Consider the following 24,213-nt stretch of genomic DNA (forward strand, 5'->3'; position numbering starts at 1 on the left):
ATGATGCCGACCGTGACCCTGCCCATCCCGGTGCCACGGCCCTCCTACTCCCAGGCCAGGGAGAACCTGGTGAAGGCTATCCCACCCAAGCTCCTCTGTCTGCTGGCCTGTGGAGGAACAGACTGTCGCTATGAAGGACCAGGCTGCTGGAGAGCCAACCAACAGGCCATCCGTGGCCTTTTCTCCTCCTGGTGAGACAGTTTGACAGCAGCCCAACAGATACCATTGTGTAATGTACTGTCTATGGGGAAAAACACTAAAAAGTGGTGGTTTCCTGATTATGAACTTGTTCCTATCCCAGGGTGACAGAGGACATTGTTGCCATGACACGACCCTCCACTCATCTCATTGACAAATTCAACATCATAGAACAGTTTAAAAGGTAATCACTATTCTTGCTTGAATGTTTGTGTTGTGTTTCCTTATGTGTCTGTGCAGTGTGGATGTGTATGCATGCATGGGTGCTGATAAGATGTGACATTGCCCCCCCACAATATGTCAAACTTGGTCCAGTAACACCTCATCTTTCTGAAGGGCCCCTTTCAGCCCCTGAAAGTACTCACTCATTTCATATACTTTATGTATATTATTACTTTTCCAAAGGTTGAGTAGTGTAACAAATTATATCAATTTCAGTAATATTACAGTCACCAATACAAAATTGCTGTTAAGTTGTTAATTTTGTCATCACCCCTCTAAATATCAGATCAAAGTTGAATTAAAAAAAACAAAAAACGATATCTCTACCCCGATTCATTTTCCACATAATTAGTTGTCGTCTTCTCACACTAAGCTAGCCTAGATGAGAAATGCCTGAAATGTTACTTTCTCCATGTGGAAGTGTTACACTATTACTGCTTTGATCTTATCAAGTGAAAGAATGACAAGACATCTGACATCAGTGCTATTTAGTTGATTCTTCCAGGGACAATAACTGAGTTCCTAATTTCTTAAAGGTAAGAGAGGACAGCAACTGCCAATTGTGGAAGTGTAACCAGGAAGTAATATAATGTGTAGTGTAATAAATTACTGCTACCAGGGAGTAATAAGTAAAATAATATTATGTTTGAAATGAGTAATACATACTTTTACTTTTGAGTAACAAGCACAACACTGATATCAGGCATCCTCTTCAAAATGTGACTTTTCCCCAGGTTGAACATCAGATCCATCATCAACATGCAGTTCCCTGGGGAGCACGCTCACTGCGGCCCTCCACTCGACGATGAAAGTGGCTTCTCTTACTCACCACATATCTTCATGGACAATGAGAGTGAGATCATTATACAGTGAATGTACAAAATATTAGGGACACTTTTCATGAAGTACACTGATAAGGTGAATCCATGTAAAAGCCCCTGATATGTTGTACACTCAGTATCTTGTACTGTATACCGGTGTTCTACAAACATACATTATACGGCACAATTACACTACAGTTAATCTATACATTTACCTGCCCATACATGCATTCATGTGCAGTGTGGGGCAAGTTACTGAAAATTAGTAATTAGTTACAGTTACTAGTTACTTCTCTAAAAACGTAATTGAATTACTTTACCAATTACTGCATAATAAAAGTAATTAGTTACTGGGGAAAGTAACTTTTGCGTTACTTTTAAATGTCTGCTTCAGTTCTCTTATTAATGCACACATAGCTGTATTATTACATTTAATGTTGCTGTGGCACAGTGTGGGACAAGACAACTGTCAAATTTTATCTATCATTGTACCCATTATCACTATGATGAAAAGTAAGTAGTGGAACAATAAAACACAATAGATATGTTATCTTATGAATCGCCATGCAAATTCGAAGAGTGCTGAAAACTGACGATTCATAGGGGCTGGACACCAGGCTACTCTTTTGGCAGTGTAAAATTAAATAACTGTTTCTCAGACATTTGTCGTGTTGTTTTGCTAGGTACTTCAGAAGATTAGAATTGCTAGTCTTTGATGTGGATAAAGTACAGTTCACCACTATATTTTTGTCCTTTATCTTGAGGAGGGAAAAATAATGTCCGTATTTCCAGGACAGTAAGCTCGCGCCTGAACTGTCGGCCATTGTGTGGGCTAAGTTACCGGACCGGTAGTCTTTTGATTCACTTGCGCCACCATAAAGTCGGATGATCATAAACCGGATAATCCTCTGAAGTTGTCCGCTATTTTCACGTAAAGTAACGAGTAACGAGCCCATTTAAATTTCAGTAATTGTAATTGCCTTATTTAATTTGAAAAAGTAATTAGTTACATTACTAGTTACCGCCAAAAGTAATTACAGTAACGCACAGTTACTTTGTAACGCGTTATTCCCAACACTGTTCATGTGTGCACGTGTGTTTGTGTATTTGCAGTTTTCTTTTACAACTTTGGGATGCCAGATTTTGGTGTTTCCTCTCTGGTCGGCATGATTGATGGAGTGAAGGTGTTGGCATTTGCAGTGAAGGAAGGAAGAGTGGCTGTTCACTGCCACGCAGGCCTGGGCAGGACAGGTAAGAATTTACATATCTTCTGTATATTTGTATACTGTGTGCTTCTGTGTGTGTGTGTGAGAGACTGTAATGGTTTCATGTATATTCAATCTGTTTGCCTGTGTGTGTGTGTGTGTGTGTGTGTGTGTGTGCTTCCCCCCTGGCTGCTCAACAGGAGTCCTGATAGCCTGCTACCTGATCTACACCCTGCGCATCAGTGCGAGCGAGGCTGTCCACTACGTACGCATTAAACGGCCTCGCTCCATCCAAACCCGGGCGCAGATCAGCCAGGTGTTTGACTTTGCCCGCCTGCTCGGTACACAGCTGTCCCAGTACCCGGACCTCAGCCTGCGCCACGGAGCCCCCTTCACCCTGCAGCACTACCTAAACCGCCAGGCCCTGCTGCTGCACGGCCAGGAGGCACGCACCCTCAGACACACACCCAAGGTCAGGACTTTTGGCATTGTATTACATTCATTCTGCTTCATGTCCATACTGGAGAAGAGCAATGCAGCAGTGACGCCTTACCCTGTATCCCCTCTTCACTAGGTGGTGTACCTCCTGTGTGTGCGTCTCTCCTGCTTGGCCCTGGGGCTCCCTGCTCCTCCTGAGGTCTACGCTGAGCTGGAGAAGAGGTCGGCACTCAGGACCCTGGGCCGGTCGGTGAGGGAGACCCTGGTGTCCAAACAGTACCTGCCCTTGCTGAGGGAGGGGCACAGGGGGTCCTGGGTGGGCTCAACGTCGCTGTCCTCCTGGGACGAGCCATTGGGATTCTTGGAGAGGAAGAGAGACGTGCTGCTGGACAAACGCAGCTACAGCGAGTCCGACCTCAGCAAGATTGCAGTAAACAAGGTCAAATTTCACCTTACACGCCCCGAATTACATCAAAAACTTTTATTTTCTATGTGAAATCAAACCAAGAGCTTTTTCTCACATTAATGCATTCTTTCCTGAAGGATCTGGAGCTGGACCCATACTGTAGTCCAGCACTTGGAAATGAGAGAGACTGGTGTGGGCAGGACCTGATACGAGCTGATTTGAGACCCGTTAGTCCCAACCTCGCCACACCTTCAGCGGGCCACTTCACCAGCGATAAGGATTCTCAGACTCTCAATATCCCAACATTCGGCATGACGACAAGCAACAACTGCGCTAAGAGGTCTAAGTGCACAGCTAAAAAGGCACTGCCGCTTCCCAAATACAGCTCCAACATTGAGGTGAGTCTCACTGTGTAAAGCGCTAATAGTAAAGGCTGCTTTGAGAAGAGTGCTTTAAAACATATTATGATGACCTCTACCTCTTGTCATGTGAAGCTGCACAAGAATCCGCAGAAGTCAGGTCTAACCTCGGTGGCCCGCGCTGTTGCCAAGGCAATGGCAGACCAAGATCCTCCAGGAGAGAACATTCTGCAAAGGTCGGCTCTACTGCAGGTAAAAAACACGGGTGCAGTTGGTTTTACATCACAGCATATTTATAATCATATGATTTTAAGCTCTAAATCCACTGTGCCCATATGTTCACTCACCTCTTCAACAGGAGGAACTGAACAGCAGTGACTGTGGATGGGCTCTGCTGATCACCGAGTCGGATCCTCAGGTTCTCACCTGTCTGCTGTGGACCTGGCTGGAGAAACTAAAGGTCAGTGGGATCAAACAAGGGGCCACAATGGCAGTAATCCCTCTTTCCTCTGGGGCTGTGGAGTGAAAAAGATACCTTGACATTTTGAATTTCAGACATTTGTCACATTGTGAGAAATGTTATCAGGGTTGTACTTTAATTTTCCTAAAATGGTATGTTAGCACTGTTAACATGCTGAAACAAAGGAGCACACCTGCAGGTTGAGGCTAGCTCTTCACTTTGGTTTCAGTGAAGAATGATGACAATGCCAGCAAGTTATTTTAAGGAACATTATATTCAAATTTTGACATTGTGAGATGTGTCTGGTGATGAAAATGAACCCACTACATTTCAAACTTTCAAGGTGTCCCTTTTAAGAATAACATCTCTCTCTCTTTCCTCCACCTTTCTCCAGGAGCCTGTGTTGAGTGCAGAAGATGTAGGAAGGCTGACTTCAGGAGCGAACCGCAGGAAGGCTCTCAGTGTGCTCAAGAAGGTACAGCAACAGCTTTAGATGAAGCCATCTCTGCCTCTTTTGAGCATCCTTCTTTAAGGCCTTTGTACTCAGAACCACCTTGGCAAAGATTTTGAAGTGATTTGTGTTATTACGTTATTACAGCCCCAGCGGCACACCATCTATTGTCTGTTGAGCTGTGTGGGAACGGTGACCAGTCAGTGTCCACACAGAGAGGATGCAGTGCTGCGACGTCTGATGCGGGCACTTACCAGGGTGAGACAAGAGAGTAGTGTGTGTGTGTGAGTGTGTGCATGCATATTCCATCAGACACCCTTTAAGAGGAGGGTGTAGAGTTGAGTTGTATGATTACCTATTCTTTTTTTAATCCAATAGCACCCTCCAGAGGAAATGGAAAGCCATGCAACTTTGATGAAAATCCTGAAGACCTGTTTCAAAGAAACGTTCCAGAGCTACAGTTGCCTCATGAGAGCCTGCGGCACCACTGCCACGATTTCAAGAACAGATACCATATGAAGGCAACCTGTGGCGGAACAATTTTATTTTAACAATTGGTGGTATTTTATTCTGGGCACCTGATTGTTGGCAAATAAACAGACACAGGATTGGGAAACTTGAAATAGTCTACCATGGAATGAAGGGTCCAAACCAGAATTTGATAATGACATTGATACCATTTTTAATAAACTTATTTTCTGTCTATTTTCAATAGCATGTAAGCTACCTTAGTTCTAGCAAATGTAATCCAAAGATTGTGGCCACAGTACGACCCTGTGGCCTGTTGCAGCCTTTCATACCTATTAAAACCTTTGCACCCCCCCTGCATGTGTCTGTCTTGTGTGTTCACGCTTTGTGAATTCTTTCACTAGACCAGCACTATTCACACACACACTCATGCACTCAAACACATATTGAGCATGCCTGTCAAAGAGCCATCTCCATGGCAACGTTGTCATAGTGAAGTTGACAAGTAAACAATCTGTGTTTGGCCTCAGTGCACATGCTGCGTTCCAGGGAGCTACTGTAGGACAACACTCACCACAGCAATAAAGGTCAGGGATTTTGATTATGTAAACTACATTATTATTATTATAAGACAATGGTCACTGAATTTGTTAAAGATAATAACTTTAAAATTATAACTGAACTAAACTGAAAACAATCACTGATTTTCCCATTTGTATGCACTTGTGATTTTGGTATATGCATTTTTGGTGCAAATAATTCAATTTGTCACTGGTTTTGCTACAGATGACTAAAAAAAAAACACATTCCTGTTTATTTTGTAAGAAGGCCTAAATGGGTGGAGGTGACCACTACATTCCTTTTAACAGTTATGAAGGCGTACATAAATTGCTTAACTGCCACTTGTCCAGAAAATTGGAAAATCGGCTATAGAGAGTGACTTCTGACTCATTAGCCTGCTGCTGCACTCCCTTGAGACTGTATGGAATACCTGTGATTACGCAAAACACTGTAAACATTAACATCCTGACACTGCTGACACTGGTTACTGCTGGTTCACTGGTACACTGGTTGTATATAAATATCTATCTATCTATCTATCTATCTATCTATCTATCTATCTATCTATCTATCTATCTATCTACCTACCTATCTATCTATCTATCTATCTATCTATCTATCTATCTATATATATACATATATATAATTGATTCATTTGATCTGATGTGTTTTTTTATGAATAATTTAAAACCCAATTCAGTACTTTGCTTTCGGTAAAGTCAAATTTAATGTATCTGTCTTTCAGAGTAATGTCAGGCACTGATGTTTGGGTTGGCTCCTGGAGGCCCCACAAGCCCAGAGGTCCCATAGCTGCCCTCTATGGTAGTCCAGGACCCAAATACGCTCTGCCTGGACTGATAGGTAGCCAAAATTACCATAAAACAATGCTTTTTCCCCCAAACAAAATACTGGTGTATCCTCTTTATTATGGAGACTCTCTGTGCTTATTCTCTCCTTTAAGGTCTTAATGATCATGACCCCAGGAAACAAAAAGCGCCAGTGTTCAGTTTTGGGACTCGTCACGGCCTGTTCAGCTCTGATTGTTCCCCTGGGCCAAGATATCTCATTCCTGCCAACGTGACCAGAGTGGGCCGAGACGGCACCCCTGCTTTCTCACTCTACAGCCGCCCAAAGGACCCAGAGCTGTTCCAGGCCCCGGGCCCAGGTCGGCAAAACCCCTTTCACATCGAAAAAGATGGTAGAAAAACATTTCAAACATTTCTAAAAAGATGAGGATTTGAATGTATAGAAAGCACTTAATTACCATCTTAACCCCTTGCACCCTGAGTTTCTCCTTACATTCAAAGTAAAAAAACAAACAAAAACATTTTCCATACTGTACGAGAATGTCACATACATATTCTGTATCCGCTCGTTTCAACGCCTCATTGAAGCTAAAGCACACTTATATTGAGTAAAATATTCAAACCCATTCAAAGCCATTTTTTATGGCTGCACCATTACAACAAATTGAAAAAATCTAGATGTTTGCGCACCATTTTATACACATTTCTCTGTAATTTAAGCATGACATATTTGGTATCTTTGGAAACCTTTGGATCTTGACTACAATACAAAATAAAGTTCTGTTGGTTTGAAACATTTGTTTGTAATGATGGTCACGCTTCAGGGACCTTGGAGTTGCCAAATGGAACACTGAAAATTCAATGTCAGTATTCAATATATTGATACAAAATTTGCAACGGTGCCATGTTAGAGACAAATTGTGATTTGAATTTGACATATGCTTCCTTCTCTGGTGTTTCAGGCCGGTATTCCCCGGAGCGTTCGGGGAAATCGGTCTACCACTCTGCTCCTGCCTATTCCCTGTCCGGCAGGGGCAGAGAATTCCACAACAACCAAACACCAGGTAACATTTTCTGCTAATGACAATGTTATTTTAGTCTAAAATGTTTCATGGTACACAGACTAACTGTGAAGTGCTGTGTCTCACCCGTCACTGTGCCTCCTACTGCAGGTCCAGCTGCCTACATGCTGCCCTCTGTGCTGGGGCCCAAAACTGTGACCAAAACCACGGCTCCCAACTATTCTCTCTGTGGGCGCAGCAAAATCGGCAGCTTCCACGAGGACCTGCAGAAGGTCAATATGGGAGATCGTAGATCTAGATATTGCTGCAGAAATTATGACCCAAATAACAAATTTCCTAATTACCTTAGTCCAAAAAATCCTTAGTCAATAGTTGCTGCTAACCAAAGCAAAACATAGGACATTCAGATTGGCCACAGAGAAACACAATGAAAAATCTGAACACAGATGGTGACAAATTGGCCCTGGGAATTGTACTATACATCATGGCATAGCTATGGAAAATTTGACCTCGTCCTTTTCTCTGTTCTGTCTTTTGTCTTCCAGACTCCTGGTCCTGGGACCTACAAAGTGGTCGACCCCTGTATCTACAAACACAAGCCTCCGCAGTACAGCATAATAGGCCGCAACAGCATGTGTGGTGACGCCACAGAGAAACCAGGACCCGGAGCACACTATCCTGAGCGGGTGACGAGACACTTCAGGATTCACCTTGTCTTTATAAAATGCTGTCTCATTTAACAAACACAAGGTCTCAACATATTTCAGCTTCGCTCATTCACTAACTGCTATTTTTCTGTCCTTAGGTGACCTTCACAAGGATCAAAGCTCCTAGTTTTTCCTTTGGAGTGCGTCATTCAGAATACGTTGCACCTCTCATTGTGAATGTGGCTGAATAATTTCACCCATGTTCTCTTATTATTTTAACTGGAAAAATTGCATTGCTGCTCTGCACTATGGGGTGAAGTTCAAAATCTGTTCTTTCAGCAACACAATCAGAACTTAAAGGGAACTGAATTAATTGTAGGATAGAATTTATATAATTATGTTATTCCTCTTGATCTTAGACAATTCAATTAAAATTTGACACAAATGACACTCCTATAACAAGGCTGTGTTATCAAGACTTCTAATCTGTGATGTACATAGCCTAGTTTCTGGAGTCTGTCTCTTATTCAATTGGAGAAAGTCCAGAAAATAGAGAAACAAAAATCTAGACAAAGCTGCCCAAGATGATTGAAATAACATTGTGTTTTAAGATGCATTTTCATTTGGTCAAATTCAATTACACTTCTGTAGAATAACTAGAACACCCATGATTGTATTTGTAGTAGGCCTATTGTATTTGTCAGTTAGCCAAAGCTTATGACCACTATCAGTATTTGAACTAAAGCAGACTAAATCAAAGACAGTTTAATTACTGATGCAGAACTGACATTTCTTTTAGTGCAACATGATGACAATGAATATACATTATATATATATATTTTTTTCATAATGACCAAAGTCAGTTTTATTTTTCGTGACAGGCTGCTTATTTCTTGTCAAGTTTGGAAATTGATGATCACTGATATAGTAGATGGGCCTCTACACCAATTGCTTGCCACCGAAAAAATAAATAAATGTAAACTTGATCTTCACAGTCTCGTTATTCTCCAAATATATATAGGCTATATCATTTCAACAGAGAAAGAATAGGCCTATCATTAACACTGTGAAAACCGATACATTGTCTTGGACAATAGCTATTGGCACCACACACTTCAATAACCTAAATAACCGAAATGATTTCATCTGACCACCTGCTTGCTATTTCTTTCGGAAGAAGAACATTGTAATCCTATAATACATTTTAGAAGGATAACCTACTACACAAATAGGCTACCACAGCAAAGCATCAAGTCCTGCAGGAATATCATGTCCAGGAGATTACAGTAAAAAAACGCCATAAAGTACGCTGAGGTCCCTATAAACGAGCTATTGAGAAGCACGGACACACAGGAATATCGTAGAATATTATAGAGAATCTTTATTCGTTTCGGTTTATCAGTTATAGGAGCGTGCAAACAGACTGTCACTTATCCAGGAATTCAGCGTGACTGTTGTCGTAACTACATGGAACTGTTTTAATTCAAACTCTGTAAACATTAACGTCGCGTTATTGGCGACACCGCTCCTATCACGGCTAAACGGTAAGTTATGTAAGAGTAAAATTTAAAATTCAGCAGAAAGATGTAACTTTTCTGTGGGCGAACTCAAATCTCTCTCTCTCTCTCTCTCTCTCTCTCTCTCTCTCTCTCTCTCTCTCTCTCTCTCAGAGCAATGCCAGGCACTGATGTTTGTGTTGGCTCCTGGAGGCCCCACAAGCCCAGAGGTCCCATAGCTGCCCACTATGGTAGCCCAGGACCCAAATATGCTCTGCCTGGACTGATAGGTAGGTAAAAATTACCATCAGGCAGTGTTTTTTCCTCTGAAATAGGCTACAAAAAAACCCCCCACTGGCTTATTCTCTTTGTTATTGAAACTCTGTGCTTTTCCTTGCCTGACAGGTATTAAAGATCACGACTCCAGGAAACAAAAGGCTCCAGCGTACAGTTTTGGGACCCCTCACAGCCAGTTGACATCTGATCGTTCCCCTGGACCAAAATACCTGCTCCCCTCCAACATCACCAGAGTGGGCCGAGACGGCACCCCTGCTTTCTCTCTCTACAGCCGTATAAACGACCCGCTGCGGTTCCACGTCCCTGGACCAGGTCAGTGAAACATCTTTCACACTGAAAACACGGTTAAAAGCTGTATTTAGAAGAAAGTAGTGCTGGTCTCAGACTGGACAAGCTACTCTTTGAAAGCCACTAAAATGCCAGTTTAAAGTACAGCTGTTGCCTCTGTGTGACAGAGGTGAAAGATGAAAGATTTTTTAGATTATATACAGAATTAAAACCTTTAATTCTAATTACCTGGGCTGGTAGAAAAAGAATAGAACTATCCAACTTGCCATCAGCCACATGAAATATACAAATATACACTCTAATATAGGGATCCCCCCCTGCAACATTAACATGACACGCACGAAGACACAAAGATGCACTATGCTTACAACACTTCCAGCAGTGTGCACAGCACGAATTAGCAACGAGTACCGACTCTTTTCTCTGGTGTTTCAGGCAAATACTCCCCGGAGCGGGCGACTAAGTTGACGTTCAAATCTTCGCCTGCTCATTCCCTGTCTGCCAGGAACAAAGAAATATGCAACGACCACACACCGGGTAACATTTTATGCCGACAACAACATTCCATTATTTTGATTGTCTGCGGATTACAATGTTTCATGACGCAAAGATAGATTGCTGTGTCTCACCCGTCCCTGTTGCTCCTCCTGCAGGTCCAGCGGCCTACATGCTGCCCTCTGTGCTGGGGCCCAACACCTTGACCACAACCACCGCTCCCGGCTACTCTCTCCACGGGCGCAGCAATGTCGGCAGCTTCCAAGAGGACCTTTGGAAGGTCGGTGTGACGCACTGAAACCACGTCTAGAAAAGATATGGAAAATGATACTGTAGCCACGGAACAGTCTAAGAACAAAAGGACACTGGGTGAAAAGCTGCTCCTTATTTATTTGGCTCCCAAAACACACAAAATCTCATAGGACTGAAGATGCTCACCACCAGCACCAACAGTTCCTCCTTTTGAGGATAAGTTAATGATAACCCAAATAATAAATTTCCAGATGACTAATGTCCAATGTAATTATTCTTGATAGCCAAAGCAAGACAGGACATTCACATCGGCCACTGAGCAAAACAATGAAACAAGACTTAAGAGTCTAAAAGCCCCATGACAATGAATTTTGTGGAAGTGTCCTGCTGGGAATCAAACTCGGTTCCTCCTGATTGAGAGTCTGCCATCTAACTCCCTGCGGCACACTTTCACCCACATGACAAATATTGGTCATGGGAATTGCGCTACAAACGTGTGTAGAAACCGTGTGAGATCTCTGTTCTGTCTTTTGTCCTCCAGACTCCTGGCCCCGGGACCTACAAAGTGGTCGACCCCTGTTGCTACAAATACAAGGCTCCACGGTACAGCATGATAGGCCGCAACAGCATATGTGATAACAGCACAGAGAAACCAGGACCTGGAGCGCACTATCCTGAGCGGGTGAGACACTTCAGGATGAATTGCTGTCTTACTTGATGAGTACAAGCGCTCAATATATTTTAGCATTGCTCATTCACTAACCACTAGGCATTTTCTGTCCTTAGGTGACCTTCACAAGGATCAAAGCTCCTAGCTTTTCCTTTGGAGTGCGTCATTCAGAATATATTGTACCTCTCATTGCCAACGTGGCTGAATGAAAACATTCATCTACCTTATTCTTTTAAGTGGAAAATAAAAATCGCAGTGTCAACACTGCTCTGCACTGAGGGATGAAGTTCACACTGTTCTTTCTTCAGACGATCCTCTCTGTAGCTTGTGAATGCACGTCAGCAACACATTACAATCAGAACTTAAAGGCATCAGAATTCACTGTGGAATACAATTTGCATAATTGTATTATTCTTGCGGTCGACAGCTCAAACAATAGCAGAAAAGAGCTGAACTGAACAGAAACTATACATTCTCCTGTAGCTATTATCCAAAGAATCAAGATTTTAATCTGCAATATTATCAAGAGATAGCCTACTTTTTGGATTAAATCTCTTATTTAATTTGAAAAGATGTTGTAGAAAAGACAACCCACTGTACGAGTTAAAGTTGGGAACAAAACCTACAATTGTCATGAGGCCCGACTCATTCCTCTCCCTGCCAGTCCTGAACACCCTGAATCCTTTGCCATAGTCACCCCAGAACTCACTCTCCCATAATCCTCTTCTCCCTCCCACTTGAACTATCACCTGCCACTTCACCTCACTGCCCCAGCTGTGTATTAGGACTGATGTCAGTTTCTCCCTTTGTCTGAAGAACTGTGTATTCCAGTTATCTTGCTTCAACTTACCAGCATTCCTGTTGCCTTTAAGACTGTGTGTGTATGACAAAATGTAAGTGAGTCTTTACTGTTTGAATTATGTCAACTGTTAATGGTGAAAGATATTTGATTTTCATGTATTTAACATTAATCTGATTCCTGTTGGATGCACTCAGCTGGTGATTGGACATGTCAACTGTACTCAACTTAATCATTCAATTTTCGGCAGTTAATATTTATAGTTACTATTATTTTGTTTTATAGTCAGTCAGTCTTATAGTCATAATCATTCTAAACTCCATAGTCTTAACAGTGCCTTTGTAGGTGACAGTTTAACTTAATTCAATGTTAATTTAATTTCTCAGGTAGGCCTACCTGTAGTAATGTGCACATATAAAATATTTGTGAGTATTTGAATTGAGTATTGAATTTGATTGAGGTTGATTATTGTGTTTATTGATTACTATATTCCTTTTCCTTGGTTTGTATTACAGAACCATACACGCATACAAACAGGTTGCAGTCAAATAAACTGTGGATGCATCAATCTGGACTGTAGGACATAATTATACAGCCTGACAGTTGTGCCGTGGTGGTAATATCAGTCTTTTAAACATAGAACCAACCCTCTTCAGCTGTAGTAAGTGGAGAGAAACACAAACAAAAAATAGTGTTGGACAATAATATGCACCATTATCACTAACCACTAAAACTCTTAGTAGACTAAATTAGAGAAAGACTGAATAACTCACATTTCTTTTAATGCAACGTGATTTCCGACAATGAATGAAGTATAGCAATGCGTTCTGGGGTATATATATGTATATTTCTAATTTAGATTAGGTTGTGGACATTTAGGCAAATCATAAGGCAACTCATATAGCAAACCCTAGCTGTATTTACCAAGGAGGTTCATTTACATGTCAGACAGACAATTTTTGGACAGGCACCTCTCAGGACAGCAGGAAGTATCAGAAAGTGGTCCTTCGGGCGTCCCCGTTGCATAGAAACCAAAGCTATCGGGAACGACATGCAGGGTCTTCGAACTTGTAATATCTATCTAACTAGCTAGCTAACGTTAACGTTAGATGATTGTAATGAGTTGTTTAACTTCTCAAAGATAAAATACACAAGTGGATTCCCGTGGTTTGATTAATACCTGTTGCTTTTTAATGTTATCAACGTTAGCTCAGTTAACGGCGCTAGCCAACTATTAGCTGTCGTTGCCCTCATTGTCACAGAGAGCACCGTACAGGTAACGTTACAGTACTCCATAAATGACTTTTCAACGACAAACATGATCAATACCCATCTCTGTAATAATCTCAATTTCAACTAACATCAGTTTGGTTGATGTAGGGAGTGACGAACAAGTGAAATGAGCAACCCAAACCACCCAGCGTTAACCTTAGCTAACCAGCAGCAGGCTAGCTAACACTAATTCTCGTTGTGAATTGCAGTCGAATGCTAGCCGGGAACTTAACCGCTAACGTAAGCCAATTAAGAATTTCAGCAAGAAGCACGTAAATTAATTCTCCTCGTCAAAGTGAAGGAAAAATGGCTGGCGACGCTAGCAGTATCCCTGACCTGGACCAAGAGAAATACGATGCAGACGAACAAGTGAAGATCATCTGTTTGGGAGACAGTGCAGTTGGTAAATCCAAGTAAGTGTTAACTGTCATCTCTACCTACAACCATACGCTCCTTATAGCAAATTTATGTTTGTATTTCCTAATATTTTTTAACAGTTTCCCCATGAGTTTCTGTTATTGTCTTGTATAATCTATTTTTCATGACTTTATTGTGGCTTTGTTACAGACTGTGTTTCTCTTTCATGTTTTAGGTTGATGGAGAGGTTTCTCATGGATGAATAGTATCCTTCTCAAGCAACTTTGATTATATTTATTCTGTATGTCAAAATAGCGATCTTGTATTTATATCATTCATGAAGAGGGCTGTCATACCATACTGATTACAGCTGTTGAGTTTGTAACTGGCTGCACACGGCTGTTAAAGGTCAAGCTGGCATGCCTCCTAACAAAGCAGATGATTTGTATTGTGTCTGTATTTGTATTGTATTAGTCAATTGTATTAAGATCCTTAACTCTTGCTGCAGTCGCCCCCAACAGTTGTCAACTTACGCTCTGACTCTCTACAAACACACAGCCACAGTAGGAAACAAGACAGTAGTGGTCGGTAGGTATTTGCACACTTGTTATCACACTTGAGTATTTACTTTTGGTGGTGCAACCAATGACCACCGACAGTTTTACTAAGCTGAAATTGAATCTAGAAAGTTTGAATCTAGAGAGCTGCCATCTCAGCTGGCATCAGACATCATGTTGCGTCTGCAGAGACGGCTTTCGTTTCTCTTCTCAGATTTCTGGGACACAGCTGGCCAGGAGCGGTTCCAGAGCATGCATCCCTCATACTACCATAAAGCACATGCATGCATCATGGTAAGTCACACAACCATGGACAAGACACAGCTGAACTGGGGAGAGACCAGGCTGTCAGCAAAGCAGACTGAACTGTTTCTTTGAACTTTTTCTTTGAAGGTATTTGATGTTCAAAGGAAGATCACATATAAGAACTTGGCCAACTGGTATAAGGAGCTGAGAGAGTACAGACCAGAGATCCCGTGTTGTGTGGTCGCCAACAAAATTGATGGTGAGTCTGGCTGTGTCGCAGCAATTTAACATGGTATTTATTGCATTTCTATGCATCGTTGATCTTAGAGTATAGGATAGGTGAACATTTGATTTTATGGCATAACTACAAGTTTTCACTATGGTGTAACTGAAGCTAAAAAGATGAGACTAAACATCCTCAGGCTAGAGATGCATCCCTTTAGTTTTTTCTCCTTTTTATTGTACAGCACGGCATCAATAGTTCATTTCTTCTCAGCAATGTTTAAATTAATTGTTTAACCAAGAAAGTTGACAGTAGTAGTTGACAATTTTTTCCTCTGTTTCTTTCCTATGTGTCTGCAGCTGACTTGAAGGTGACACAGAAGAGCTTCAATTTTGGCAAAAAGCAGGGGATTCCATTCTACTTTGTGTCAGCTGCTGATGGGACTAATGTAGTTAAGGTGAGGAAGCTAGAAGGCCAAGTATTGTACACATTTGTTCCTTCCCTCACTCAGTCACACACACACACACACACACACACACAACCCATGAAGTTTTAGCATGCTATAGGAGAGGTTTGAGTTTTGCTGCAGTATTTATAACATCACAGACCCTTTACCAGGTATCAGCAGTTTTTTCATGCATCCCACTCCCATCCCTACTTTTACAATTTATGTAATGGCACAACAGTGTGACTCACATCCTCTGTCTCAACAACTGGGTTGACATTGCACTGCTTATAAGCCAAAGTACCAGGTTAATTCAGTCTATATTTCACTATTCTCTTATGAACACAGTCGAGGGATAACATGACACTCCACCCCATGAACTGCCCCTATGCATTGATGGTTCTAAATATAATTAGTCTGTCTTGACAACAGATGTTCAGAGAGATGATCAAGAGAGCAGTGGACTACAAGCAAAACCCCAGCGACTTCATGGATGAAGTGATGCAAGAATTAGAGGTGCCACCATCTACCCTCTCTGAATACCAACATGCTTTCCGATTACTGATGTACTCATTAATCAAGCTGATGTGGTTTTATAAATCCCCAGCTCAATGGTTTGTTTACTACAAAAAATGAAATATGTATTAGTCATGCAATGGTTGCTCTAAGAATCCCCGTAATTTGTTTATAATCTGCCATGCTCATTTTGTTCACAGTACATTTTTTTTAATTTTTTGTTTGTTGCAGATGTTCACTCAAAACACTTGAATTAACAAGCCAAAGTATTCAGTTTACTCATCCATGAATTCCAACACGATTCCCTTCTTAATGAAAAGTTAAGCTTTTTTTGGGTGTTTGAGATCAGAGTTGCTGAAACCATTAATTTGTGTAAGCTAAACAAAATCGTCTTGACTAGAAAATGTATTTGTATTGATGTGATTTTTTTTTTGTTGCTCTTGCCTCTGTCTTGTAGAAGTTTGAGCTGGAGAAGAAGGAAGAAAATTCAGAAGCAGCTGAGGATGGACTGAAGGCAGAGAGTCCTGAGTTGGTCTGACAGACACTTGAAAGTTCTCTAGACCCTCTCCTCATGTCATGGACACATTATCCTCCTCTCTGCTGAGGATATAGCCTGTGCTTTTGGTCATCCTGACACTGTGCACATGAGCATGGACTCCACTTCAGGAGAGCTCTGGTTCTTCTGTGTTGTTTGACACTATCGAAGCAAGTTGTCCTTACGATATTTTTTATGATTTTTGGTCCATTATCTCCCTTATGTTATTGGTTTACCATCATAACTGTTTCACTTTACCTCTGCCACTGGAGAATGAAAGATAAAGTCGTGTAGTCAGATTGTTGCTCACTGCCCTCCACCCTCCGTCCAGTGAAGCTGGCAGGGGAAATAAACCTGGTTGGATAATTAGGAACTGTGTTGCAAGTCTCTGAATTTTACCTGGTTCATTTAGCTGCTCTGTTGTAGCGTGTTATTCAGGTTGTCTTTTGCATTAAAACATGTCATTCATACTTTGTGTAATATCTACTATAATAATAGTAGGACATGTTACAGCAAAAAGGTAAAATGTGTTTAAAACAACTTATTTTATTTGTTATGTAACAGGAATGTGAAATGATGAAAACGATCGCTCGATCAAATATTCGCTCACACAAGGCAAAGAGAACCTGTGATTGTGAATTCTCTTTGCTGCTGTTCTTGATGTTGGCGTGTAGTGACGTGTGCAATGCCAGTGGGGAACTACATCTATTGGCTGCTATTGTTGCATTAATGTTATAATGTAAAGCCTCTGTTGTTTAGTGTCTTTCAATGAATACTGAATGTACCATGTAACCAAAATGTTATATCGTGTGTTTCTAACTGTGATCCAGCAGTAGGTTCTTTTATGAAACAAGACTAGTACGTTGACACACAGACTATTAAGGCACAAACATTTGAATTAGCACTGTATATGATACAAATATATATCATATATTTCTTATGTCATCTCTATTGTAATACAAGAGGCTGTTTATCTGTTTTCATCTCGCTGTGCTCTTGTAACAGGTCCAGGTCCTTTATGAAATGACCAGCCCCTGCTGGTTGGGTTACATCACTGTCATTCATGATTCATTTCAAGGTTCATCCATTAATTTCCAGCAAAACATTGCCATTAAGAATTTCCACTACCTCATTTGGTGAATGAGTTTATACCAGAGACCTCTTTTCTGGCAGAAGCAGTACATTCAACCAAGCCTCATAGTGTAGGACACAGTGGGAATCAATTTAACTTAACAGTTTTTGAAAAAATTTCTTTGTGTACTTGTTTGTGATAATGCTGTACACAGGAAGCATGTCTGTTTTTATCCCATTTATATACAATGTGCTTTTATGATATCAACTATGAATAAATTGCACTGGAACATTAACTGCTTTGTTCATGAGACACTAATTCAGCAGGAAGCGACAGCACCATGAGCAGCAAGACCAGCAAGAAGTTGACGCAGTTCATGTTTTTAATTATAAATTTATTACATAATATAACAAACATATATCTCTGTGGTGGAGATATCCCAGGCAACATCTCAGATCTTGCCTCAGCCTGCACTACCACCCTTACTCTGTTTGCATGGGGAATAGGAGTCAGCTTCTGTGTATCTTGTATTTGAACTTCCATTTATTCCTAAGGAAAGGACTTCGTAACGCTCTAAGTGTCCAGTAGTCGCTAGGAAAATAGTTTTGGATGCTCTCTAGTGATTTGCCTGATCAGCAGATGTTGAGAAGGGGAAGCTCGCCTGTGAGACAAGGCTGAGGCGTTGCAGTGATAGATCCACCATTCTAAACTTCACAGTGCAAACAAGGAGAAAACCGACAATGAAAGAAAAACCCCTTTTGATGATAAGATCACTGGTTCCGGTGGGTGACCAGATTCCAGTGGGTTTTTAAAAAGGTTACACCGCTCCCCCTACACTATGTAGATTGTGCTTTGTTGATTAGAAAATAAGACAAAGATAACCCTTCAGTGAACTCATTAGAGTGAATGATGTGTCAGTCTGTTACACTTTGTTCTGTAGCATCATTTTGCATCTGTATTTGTGGTAAACTTAACGCAAAGATCCAACCAGGTCTCCATTAGTGTTGTTTTTTCTAACCAGGACAGCCTGTGCAGGTCCAGACTGTACGCTTTCATCTTTTAAGTGTTTGTGTTCCATCTGTTATCATTTGTATTTGTGTGTGTGCGTGTAAGTGATGTGTGTGTGTGTGTGTGTGTTAACAGTAAGCCAAACTGGATAATAACCTTCATCACAGTAAAATCAAGCAATTGTGATACTTTGTCTCAAAATTTAAATAGAAATGTTAATGCAAAGCTCATAAAATCAGGATTATCAGGTTATATATGTTTATATATATATATATATAGCCTGTTCCTTTACAAAACATAAAAATGACTGTATTCCCACCTGAAAAGGTGCTGTACATACAGTGGAGGATCTAACGAATGTCTGTAGTTCTCAAGATTTCCAGGAGATGGCACCATATTATTGAGTCTAACAGCTCAAGAATGCTGTAACTAAGGTAGTCCTAAAGCAAAGAAAAATATACAGTTTAAAGTTAAGTTATTTTTTTGGCACATTTTTCCTTTGTTTTGTTCGTTCCTCATCAAATCACCTCATGTAGCATATCCAAAACTCAGAAACTGAAGGTCTGAAAAAGGAAAAAGGAGTGCAGCCAGATAGAGTGGAGGGTAAGGAGCGCAAATGCAATCTGGGCATGGGTGTACAAAACAGTGACTCTGCATAAGCTGTACCTACACAGTTACAGGGTGAGTTATAGTTTTTCTTGCAATATAAAATGTGACAATGTTCTCTCTCAATACCCCGTTATACTCTCTCTCTCTCTCCGTCTCTCTCTCTCTCGGGTAGAGTAGTCCACTTTTTGAAGGAGAAACCACTGAGTAGAAAATAAAAATGCAGAACAATGATGTCCATTCTGGAGTTGATGTATGTATGTATGTGTGCATTTTTCTGTTTGTGTGTGTATGTGTTGTGTGTTTGTGTGACACAGCCACTGCCGGGAATCTCTGATGGTAATACAGTAAGGCTATAGTGGACTAACTCCAAAGACGTAAACCCTAGCAATCAACCACACACTCTCTCACTGTCACACCTGCACACTGTTTATCTCGCTCTCGCTCAAACACACACAATGGAAACAAACACAAACAAACATTGGCACACATGCACACACACGTACAGTCATACACACACGGTGAAGAGAAACGACCATACAGAGATTCAGGGAATCCAGATGCACGCGTGCGCTTGGACGATGGGTGGCTTTTATGCTAGCACCTTGTTTTGTGCAAATCATCCCCTAGTTCATAGTTCAGAGTTCAAAAGTTCAAGAGTTCATAGAAAGAATAAAATCTGCTCACCTTTTCCACAGGTGGTTAACTATGCATATATGCCAAACATTCATATATAGATCTATATATTTTTTGTTTTTCAAAAATTTATATGAAATCTATCATATATACATTGCTTGTGATTAATATAAAAAAGCAAATATTTGTAGTTTGTTCATATTTACAAGTGTAAGTACGTTTTGAATGGACAGGATATTTGTTTTTTTTTTCTGTCTCTTAATGTTCACTCTAAAATTCAAATGAGTGAAAGATTAAAGTATCATGTTCCACAAGCTACAAAATCTACCCACAGTGTCGGAGGGTAACAAATGAGAAAAAAAAGAACAATAAACACACAACAAAAAGAACAATAAACACAAAAAGCCCAAAATGAGTCCGAGGACATAACACTGGAGTCAGAAGTAAAATAATCAGTGAGGTCACAGTGAGGCAGTGAGTGCTATTCCTACAACCCGGATACAACGTTATATTTACCACCCGCTTTTCCAAACTGCTAGAAAATAAGTGAACAGAAAGCTATTCTGGAAAGATGCACAACTTCTCGCCAAGCGGAATTGACTTGGCGTAATGACTGGATGCTGCTGATGCACAGAGGTTTTTAGTGGTAATAGAGTTTACCTGGCCTTCTCTCAGAGAAAAGCTATGGATCTAATGCTTTTTGTTGCATGAATAAAACTCACTGTTTCTCACTGCCAGCAGGGGCTACTCATGTGAATACAATTGTAGATTTTGTATTGTTAAGACCTCACAGAAGCTGTCCCATCCCCAGAGCCTAATAAACTACAGATGCATCTCCTGCAATGCCATTTCAGAAAGGCACAGACTTTTAGCTCATTTAAACCCCTGTGTGATGTGTTTTGGATTTGTTTTTGTTGGTTATAGTCTGGGTAAAGGTTACATTACAGGGGAAAGAAAATAAACAATTCCTTATTAGAAAAGTCTGAGCTATCCCTCATTTGGCCAGCTTTACACACAAGGAACTTATCAACGCTGTTCTTCTGTAGGGGAATCGTACAATAGAAATCTGTTAGAGATTTATCTTTCTTCTCTACTGGTGATAAGAAACATCCGGCTGTTGTCTTCTCCTGACCTTCCTTCACTACACCACACCTTGTCTAGTCTAGAGACAAGCATAATCAGGGGTAGCAGGGATGGAAATTGTACTAGCCCTCTAGCCTATGGGCTAGTATTTTTCAGACTGTGGTAGTGGTAAATTGTTCTCACAGGCCACAATTTGAATGGATAGTATTTAAAAATAACAGGCAACAACCTCTCCATGCTAGTGCCCCAAACTTCCATCCCTGAGTGATAAACAGGCTTAAGATGGAGAGCCTTCTTTACCAATGAACTGTCTTACTGGGTGGTCCTTAAAGGTTGTCGTGGATGAACAGAAGTAAAGGAGAGACAGAACCACATCGCTGAGATCTGTAGCCGAGGCAATAGGGATGGGTGTCAACTAGGGTCTTGGCCTCACATTGCGGGATGCCCTTAAGTACGAAGGAAGACCGTAAGAAAATAAAAACAAACAACAAACTCTCTTTCCAAGACATGATGCAACTTGTCATGCTACTGTTCAGGAAAGGGTGACCGTAAGGAAAGTTCATCAACATCATATATATATATATGTATATATATATATATATAATACCATGTATTGTTTTAGTAAAGTTGTATACCTATGACAAAAATTTCATTTTCATATATCTATATACTTTTTTCTTTCAAATATATATATATGTATATAATTGGTAGAAATTAGTAAATTATTGGTGGAATAAATTTAAAGATTTCTCTCTGCCTTCTATACTAAAAACCAAAGACAGGCGCAGTTTTATTTATTACATTTCCTCTTTGCAACATTGTGTCTTTTCTTCTCAAAGCTATTTTGATACATATATATCATATTATATTATATCTATATATAATATTCCCTTTGGAAAACCAAAAACAAACTGTTTGATTATGAAAAAAGCCACGAGTGTTGGTTAAACATTCTCCAAATATAATAGATAGCACAGTCTGGGTTCCAAGGCGGAGGGGTTTTCTCCTGTGGTCTACTTTGTGGAGCTCCACCTCTGGGCTCAAAAGTCTTCGGTTTAAAAACAACAGCAGGTAGAGAGAAGACACACCTTGTGAGAGCTGTGTCAGCACTAGTCCTGTGTTCATCACTGTTGATCTCTGTAGAAATATTTTGAAAGGCAACTGAGCTTTCTGTTTGGAACGAGATTCTTCCTCCTCCTCCTTTACTCAAACTGTAAAAGGCTTTCAGAGGCCTGATGGATGGAGGGACAGAGGTAGAGAGGAGAGGAGGGAAGGTCTGTGGGAGAATGTGTGGGTGTTACTAAGGGAACAACAGAAGCTTTCACAAATCAAATGTTCTAATTGGAGCTCATGCGATTCTCCTCTGCAAAGAAAGACCAGAACCCGTTCGGAGGTCTGATCTGATTGGCTGCAGGCAATGAGGTGGGCAGACACTAAGGGTGGGGGGAGAGGGGAGGTACGTATTGGCTCCTCCTCCCAAAATTCAGTGCAGTGCTAAGTGCAGGGTATTAATGCAGAACGAGAACATAAAGTTTCGCTAAGGACCAGAAAGGTAAACATTTGCAATGCAAAACATAAACATAGAGCCAGAGTAAAAGAGGAGTGGTCTCTCTCTCTCTTTTTCCTGTTTTCATCAACTCTCTATATCTCTCCCTTATCCATCTTCATCATTCTCTCCATCTTTTGCTGTGTCTCAGGGCAGGGGTCAGCTCTCCAGCAGCTGTTTTAGTGCTCGTTCAATGTTCATGCGGTGTCCAACTCGTGTCACTCCCAGCTCCGCAAAGTCATCCTTGGTTAGAGCCGGGAGGTGAGAGCCTTCGATCTCATGCTCCTGAAAGCCGGCTCTGTGCTCCCCTAGATTGATGCTCTCCAGCCAGTCTCCGACGTCGTACTTGTTCCAGAGGTGGAGGGGTTTCTGGTGGAAGGGTCTGAGGGCCAGGAGCGGTGACCCCAGCCCGGGGGAGTGAGAGGGAGAAGGGGACGGGGAGCGGGAGCGGGCGCTGGAGCTCCTCATTACAAAGCGGACCTCTTTGGGCTCGTGGGGCAGGCTGAGGCTGGAGGACTTGAGGATGGTGTGTGGCGGCGTAGTCGGGGAGGTCGGTAGGCCGAAGCCCGGGAGTCGTCCGAGAGGGTCGCCCCGATCGGGCGAGCCCGAACCTGGGCTGGGGGTGCGTCGCGTGACAGGGTAGCGGCTGCCTGGGCGGATGGTGTATGTGGTGCCATAGCTTCTCTGAGAAATGGTATGGAGCTCTCCTAGGCTGCTGAAAAGTCTGGTGGAGAAGGACAGAGAGACAGACAAAGTGTTTGAGGAATGTAGGCAGAGGTGAATAAAAGATATAAAGTGAAAGCAAGTAAATTGTAAGTAAGAAGAGGAGGAGAAGAAAATAAAAGAGAGGAGTTATTAGCAGAAGAGACACTTTTTCAGTTTGTACGAGTTTCATGTACAAACTGCTGTGAGTTCTTAAGTAGTCAGTTAGTGTAGGCCAGAGGTTAATGACCATTAGAAAGACCAAGCTAGTCTCACTTCACAGCAACATCAAAGCAGTGGGCCTCATTTGTCGGATGAAACATTGCAAGTTTCTGAGATTATGTGTCGCTTTGGATTAAAATGTCTCCTAAACTGTCTTTACATTATTCAATCATGAATCTTCAGCTTGGACTTAAATTGATTTACTTCAAGTCATACATTAACTACACAACATTTGAGTAGCCTAGACCTGACATTTGAGTATACCAGAACCCCAGTATCACTGACAGACATTATAAACTCCATCAAGAATCCAAAACTCAGCCTATCTGATCATCAATGAAGGTCTACATCCTCTAAATTCTCTTATCAAAATCCTTGTCCCTTGTTAAGGCAAATACTTCCATAAAGTGATTACTGTGACTCTTAAATAGCAAACGCTCTCTAAGAATTATGGTATCAAACAGCGCTACAGTTATTGTGTTGTACGCTGCAAACACAGATAGTGCTAACCTGAAAATTCATTTATGCTCTCTAACATCTAACATTTACAGTATGAATATGCACACAAGCACTCTCATACACATACATACACATTTAGACAGTATGTACTAAGTAGGCCTACTAAGGGGTAGAATATTATACTGGGCATACAGTGACTTTGGGTTTCCTTTCTATGAGAGAGAATTGGTGTCTAGCGAAAACAGAGGTGACAATAACAGCTCTGACATTTGTCTTTAGGCTGCAGTTAAAGTGAATATGGGGGCATACAGTCCAGCATTCGTTTCCAAAGCTCAACTTCATTTCACCACAATAATGCTTATTTCCC

The 24,213-nt window shown here is 41.2% G+C and overlaps 5 protein-coding genes across 6 annotated transcripts in view; 4 read left to right on the forward strand and 1 right to left on the reverse strand.

Moving 5' to 3' along the window:
• On the forward strand, window positions 1-5,328 carry LOC139639892 (protein tyrosine phosphatase domain-containing protein 1). The gene is made up of 12 exons (XM_071514047.1): window positions 1-191; window positions 302-382; window positions 1,155-1,273; window positions 2,355-2,492; window positions 2,647-2,918; window positions 3,021-3,323; window positions 3,428-3,688; window positions 3,785-3,901; window positions 4,008-4,109; window positions 4,504-4,584; window positions 4,708-4,818; window positions 4,939-5,328. Exons 1-12 carry the CDS (start codon window positions 1-3, stop codon window positions 5,077-5,079), a joined length of 1,917 nt encoding a protein of 638 aa, XP_071370148.1. The 3' UTR covers window positions 5,080-5,328.
• A 989-nt stretch (window positions 5,329-6,317) lies between these two features.
• Window positions 6,318-8,315, forward strand: cimap1b (ciliary microtubule associated protein 1B). The gene is made up of 6 exons (XM_071514044.1): window positions 6,318-6,450; window positions 6,551-6,754; window positions 7,358-7,459; window positions 7,568-7,689; window positions 7,963-8,103; window positions 8,223-8,315. Exons 1-6 carry the CDS (start codon window positions 6,318-6,320, stop codon window positions 8,313-8,315), a joined length of 795 nt encoding a protein of 264 aa, XP_071370145.1.
• A 1,420-nt stretch (window positions 8,316-9,735) lies between these two features.
• Window positions 9,736-11,771, forward strand: LOC139639890 (ciliary microtubule associated protein 1B-like). Its single transcript, XM_071514045.1, has 6 exons — window positions 9,736-9,850; window positions 9,966-10,169; window positions 10,581-10,682; window positions 10,799-10,920; window positions 11,434-11,574; window positions 11,679-11,771. Exons 1-6 carry the CDS (start codon window positions 9,739-9,741, stop codon window positions 11,769-11,771), a joined length of 774 nt encoding a protein of 257 aa, XP_071370146.1. The 5' UTR covers window positions 9,736-9,738.
• Window positions 11,772-13,437: 1,666 nt separating this feature from the next.
• rabl2 (RAB, member of RAS oncogene family-like 2) lies at window positions 13,438-17,814 on the forward strand. 2 transcript variants are annotated; one of them, XM_071514039.1, is made up of 8 exons: window positions 13,438-14,046; window positions 14,226-14,255; window positions 14,499-14,578; window positions 14,762-14,841; window positions 14,941-15,052; window positions 15,376-15,473; window positions 15,894-15,977; window positions 16,435-17,814. In XM_071514039.1, the coding sequence occupies exons 1-8, from the start codon at window positions 13,940-13,942 to the stop codon at window positions 16,513-16,515; spliced, it is 672 nt and encodes a 223-aa protein (XP_071370140.1). In that variant the 5' UTR covers window positions 13,438-13,939; the 3' UTR covers window positions 16,516-17,814. The 2 variants fall into 2 exon arrangements, with proteins under 2 accessions (XP_071370140.1, XP_071370139.1); XM_071514038.1 differs by lacking the exon at window positions 14,226-14,255 and having other exon boundaries at window positions 13,438-14,048; window positions 14,432-14,578.
• A 4,808-nt stretch (window positions 17,815-22,622) lies between these two features.
• shank3a (SH3 and multiple ankyrin repeat domains 3a) overlaps window positions 22,623-24,213 on the reverse strand; it is a 154,933-nt gene continuing 153,342 nt past the window's right edge. Inside the window, 1 exon segment of the mRNA XM_071514034.1 lies at window positions 22,623-23,187. Within this exon segment, the coding sequence (XP_071370135.1) occupies window positions 22,623-23,187 (565 nt within the window).

Source organism: Centroberyx affinis, unplaced genomic scaffold (assembly GCF_046629955.1).
Source record: "Centroberyx affinis isolate AG114_WGS23_722 - 3 ecotype Tasmania unplaced genomic scaffold, CSIRO-AGI_Caff_v1 ptg007894l_1, whole genome shotgun sequence".
Taxonomy (NCBI): domain Eukaryota; kingdom Metazoa; phylum Chordata; class Actinopteri; order Beryciformes; family Berycidae; genus Centroberyx; species Centroberyx affinis.

Bases quoted from the DNA above. Each gene is read 5' to 3' on its own strand.
- LOC139639890 (XM_071514045.1), top strand. From the start codon at position 9,739: ATGCCAGGCACTGATGTTTGTGTTGGCTCCTGGAGGCCCCACAAGCCC. The intron at 9,851-9,965 runs GTAGGTAAAAAT...CTTGCCTGACAG, and splicing joins TGCTCTGCCTGGACTGATAG to GTATTAAAGATCACGACTCC. The intron at 10,170-10,580 runs GTCAGTGAAACA...CTGGTGTTTCAG, and splicing joins GTTCCACGTCCCTGGACCAG to GCAAATACTCCCCGGAGCGG.
- LOC139639892 (XM_071514047.1), top strand. From the start codon at position 1: ATGATGCCGACCGTGACCCTGCCCATCCCGGTGCCACGGCCCTCCTAC. The intron at 3,324-3,427 runs GTCAAATTTCAC...TCTTTCCTGAAG, and splicing joins GCAAGATTGCAGTAAACAAG to GATCTGGAGCTGGACCCATA. The intron at 4,110-4,503 runs GTCAGTGGGATC...ACCTTTCTCCAG, and splicing joins CCTGGCTGGAGAAACTAAAG to GAGCCTGTGTTGAGTGCAGA.
- rabl2 (XM_071514038.1), top strand. From the start codon at position 13,940: ATGGCTGGCGACGCTAGCAGTATCCCTGACCTGGACCAAGAGAAATAC. The intron at 14,842-14,940 runs GTAAGTCACACA...TTTTCTTTGAAG, and splicing joins AAGCACATGCATGCATCATG to GTATTTGATGTTCAAAGGAA. The intron at 15,474-15,893 runs GTGAGGAAGCTA...TCTTGACAACAG, and splicing joins ATGGGACTAATGTAGTTAAG to ATGTTCAGAGAGATGATCAA.
- cimap1b (XM_071514044.1), top strand. From the start codon at position 6,318: ATGTATCTGTCTTTCAGAGTAATGTCAGGCACTGATGTTTGGGTTGGC. The intron at 6,451-6,550 runs GTAGCCAAAATT...CTCTCCTTTAAG, and splicing joins CGCTCTGCCTGGACTGATAG to GTCTTAATGATCATGACCCC. The intron at 6,755-7,357 runs GTCGGCAAAACC...CTGGTGTTTCAG, and splicing joins GTTCCAGGCCCCGGGCCCAG to GCCGGTATTCCCCGGAGCGT.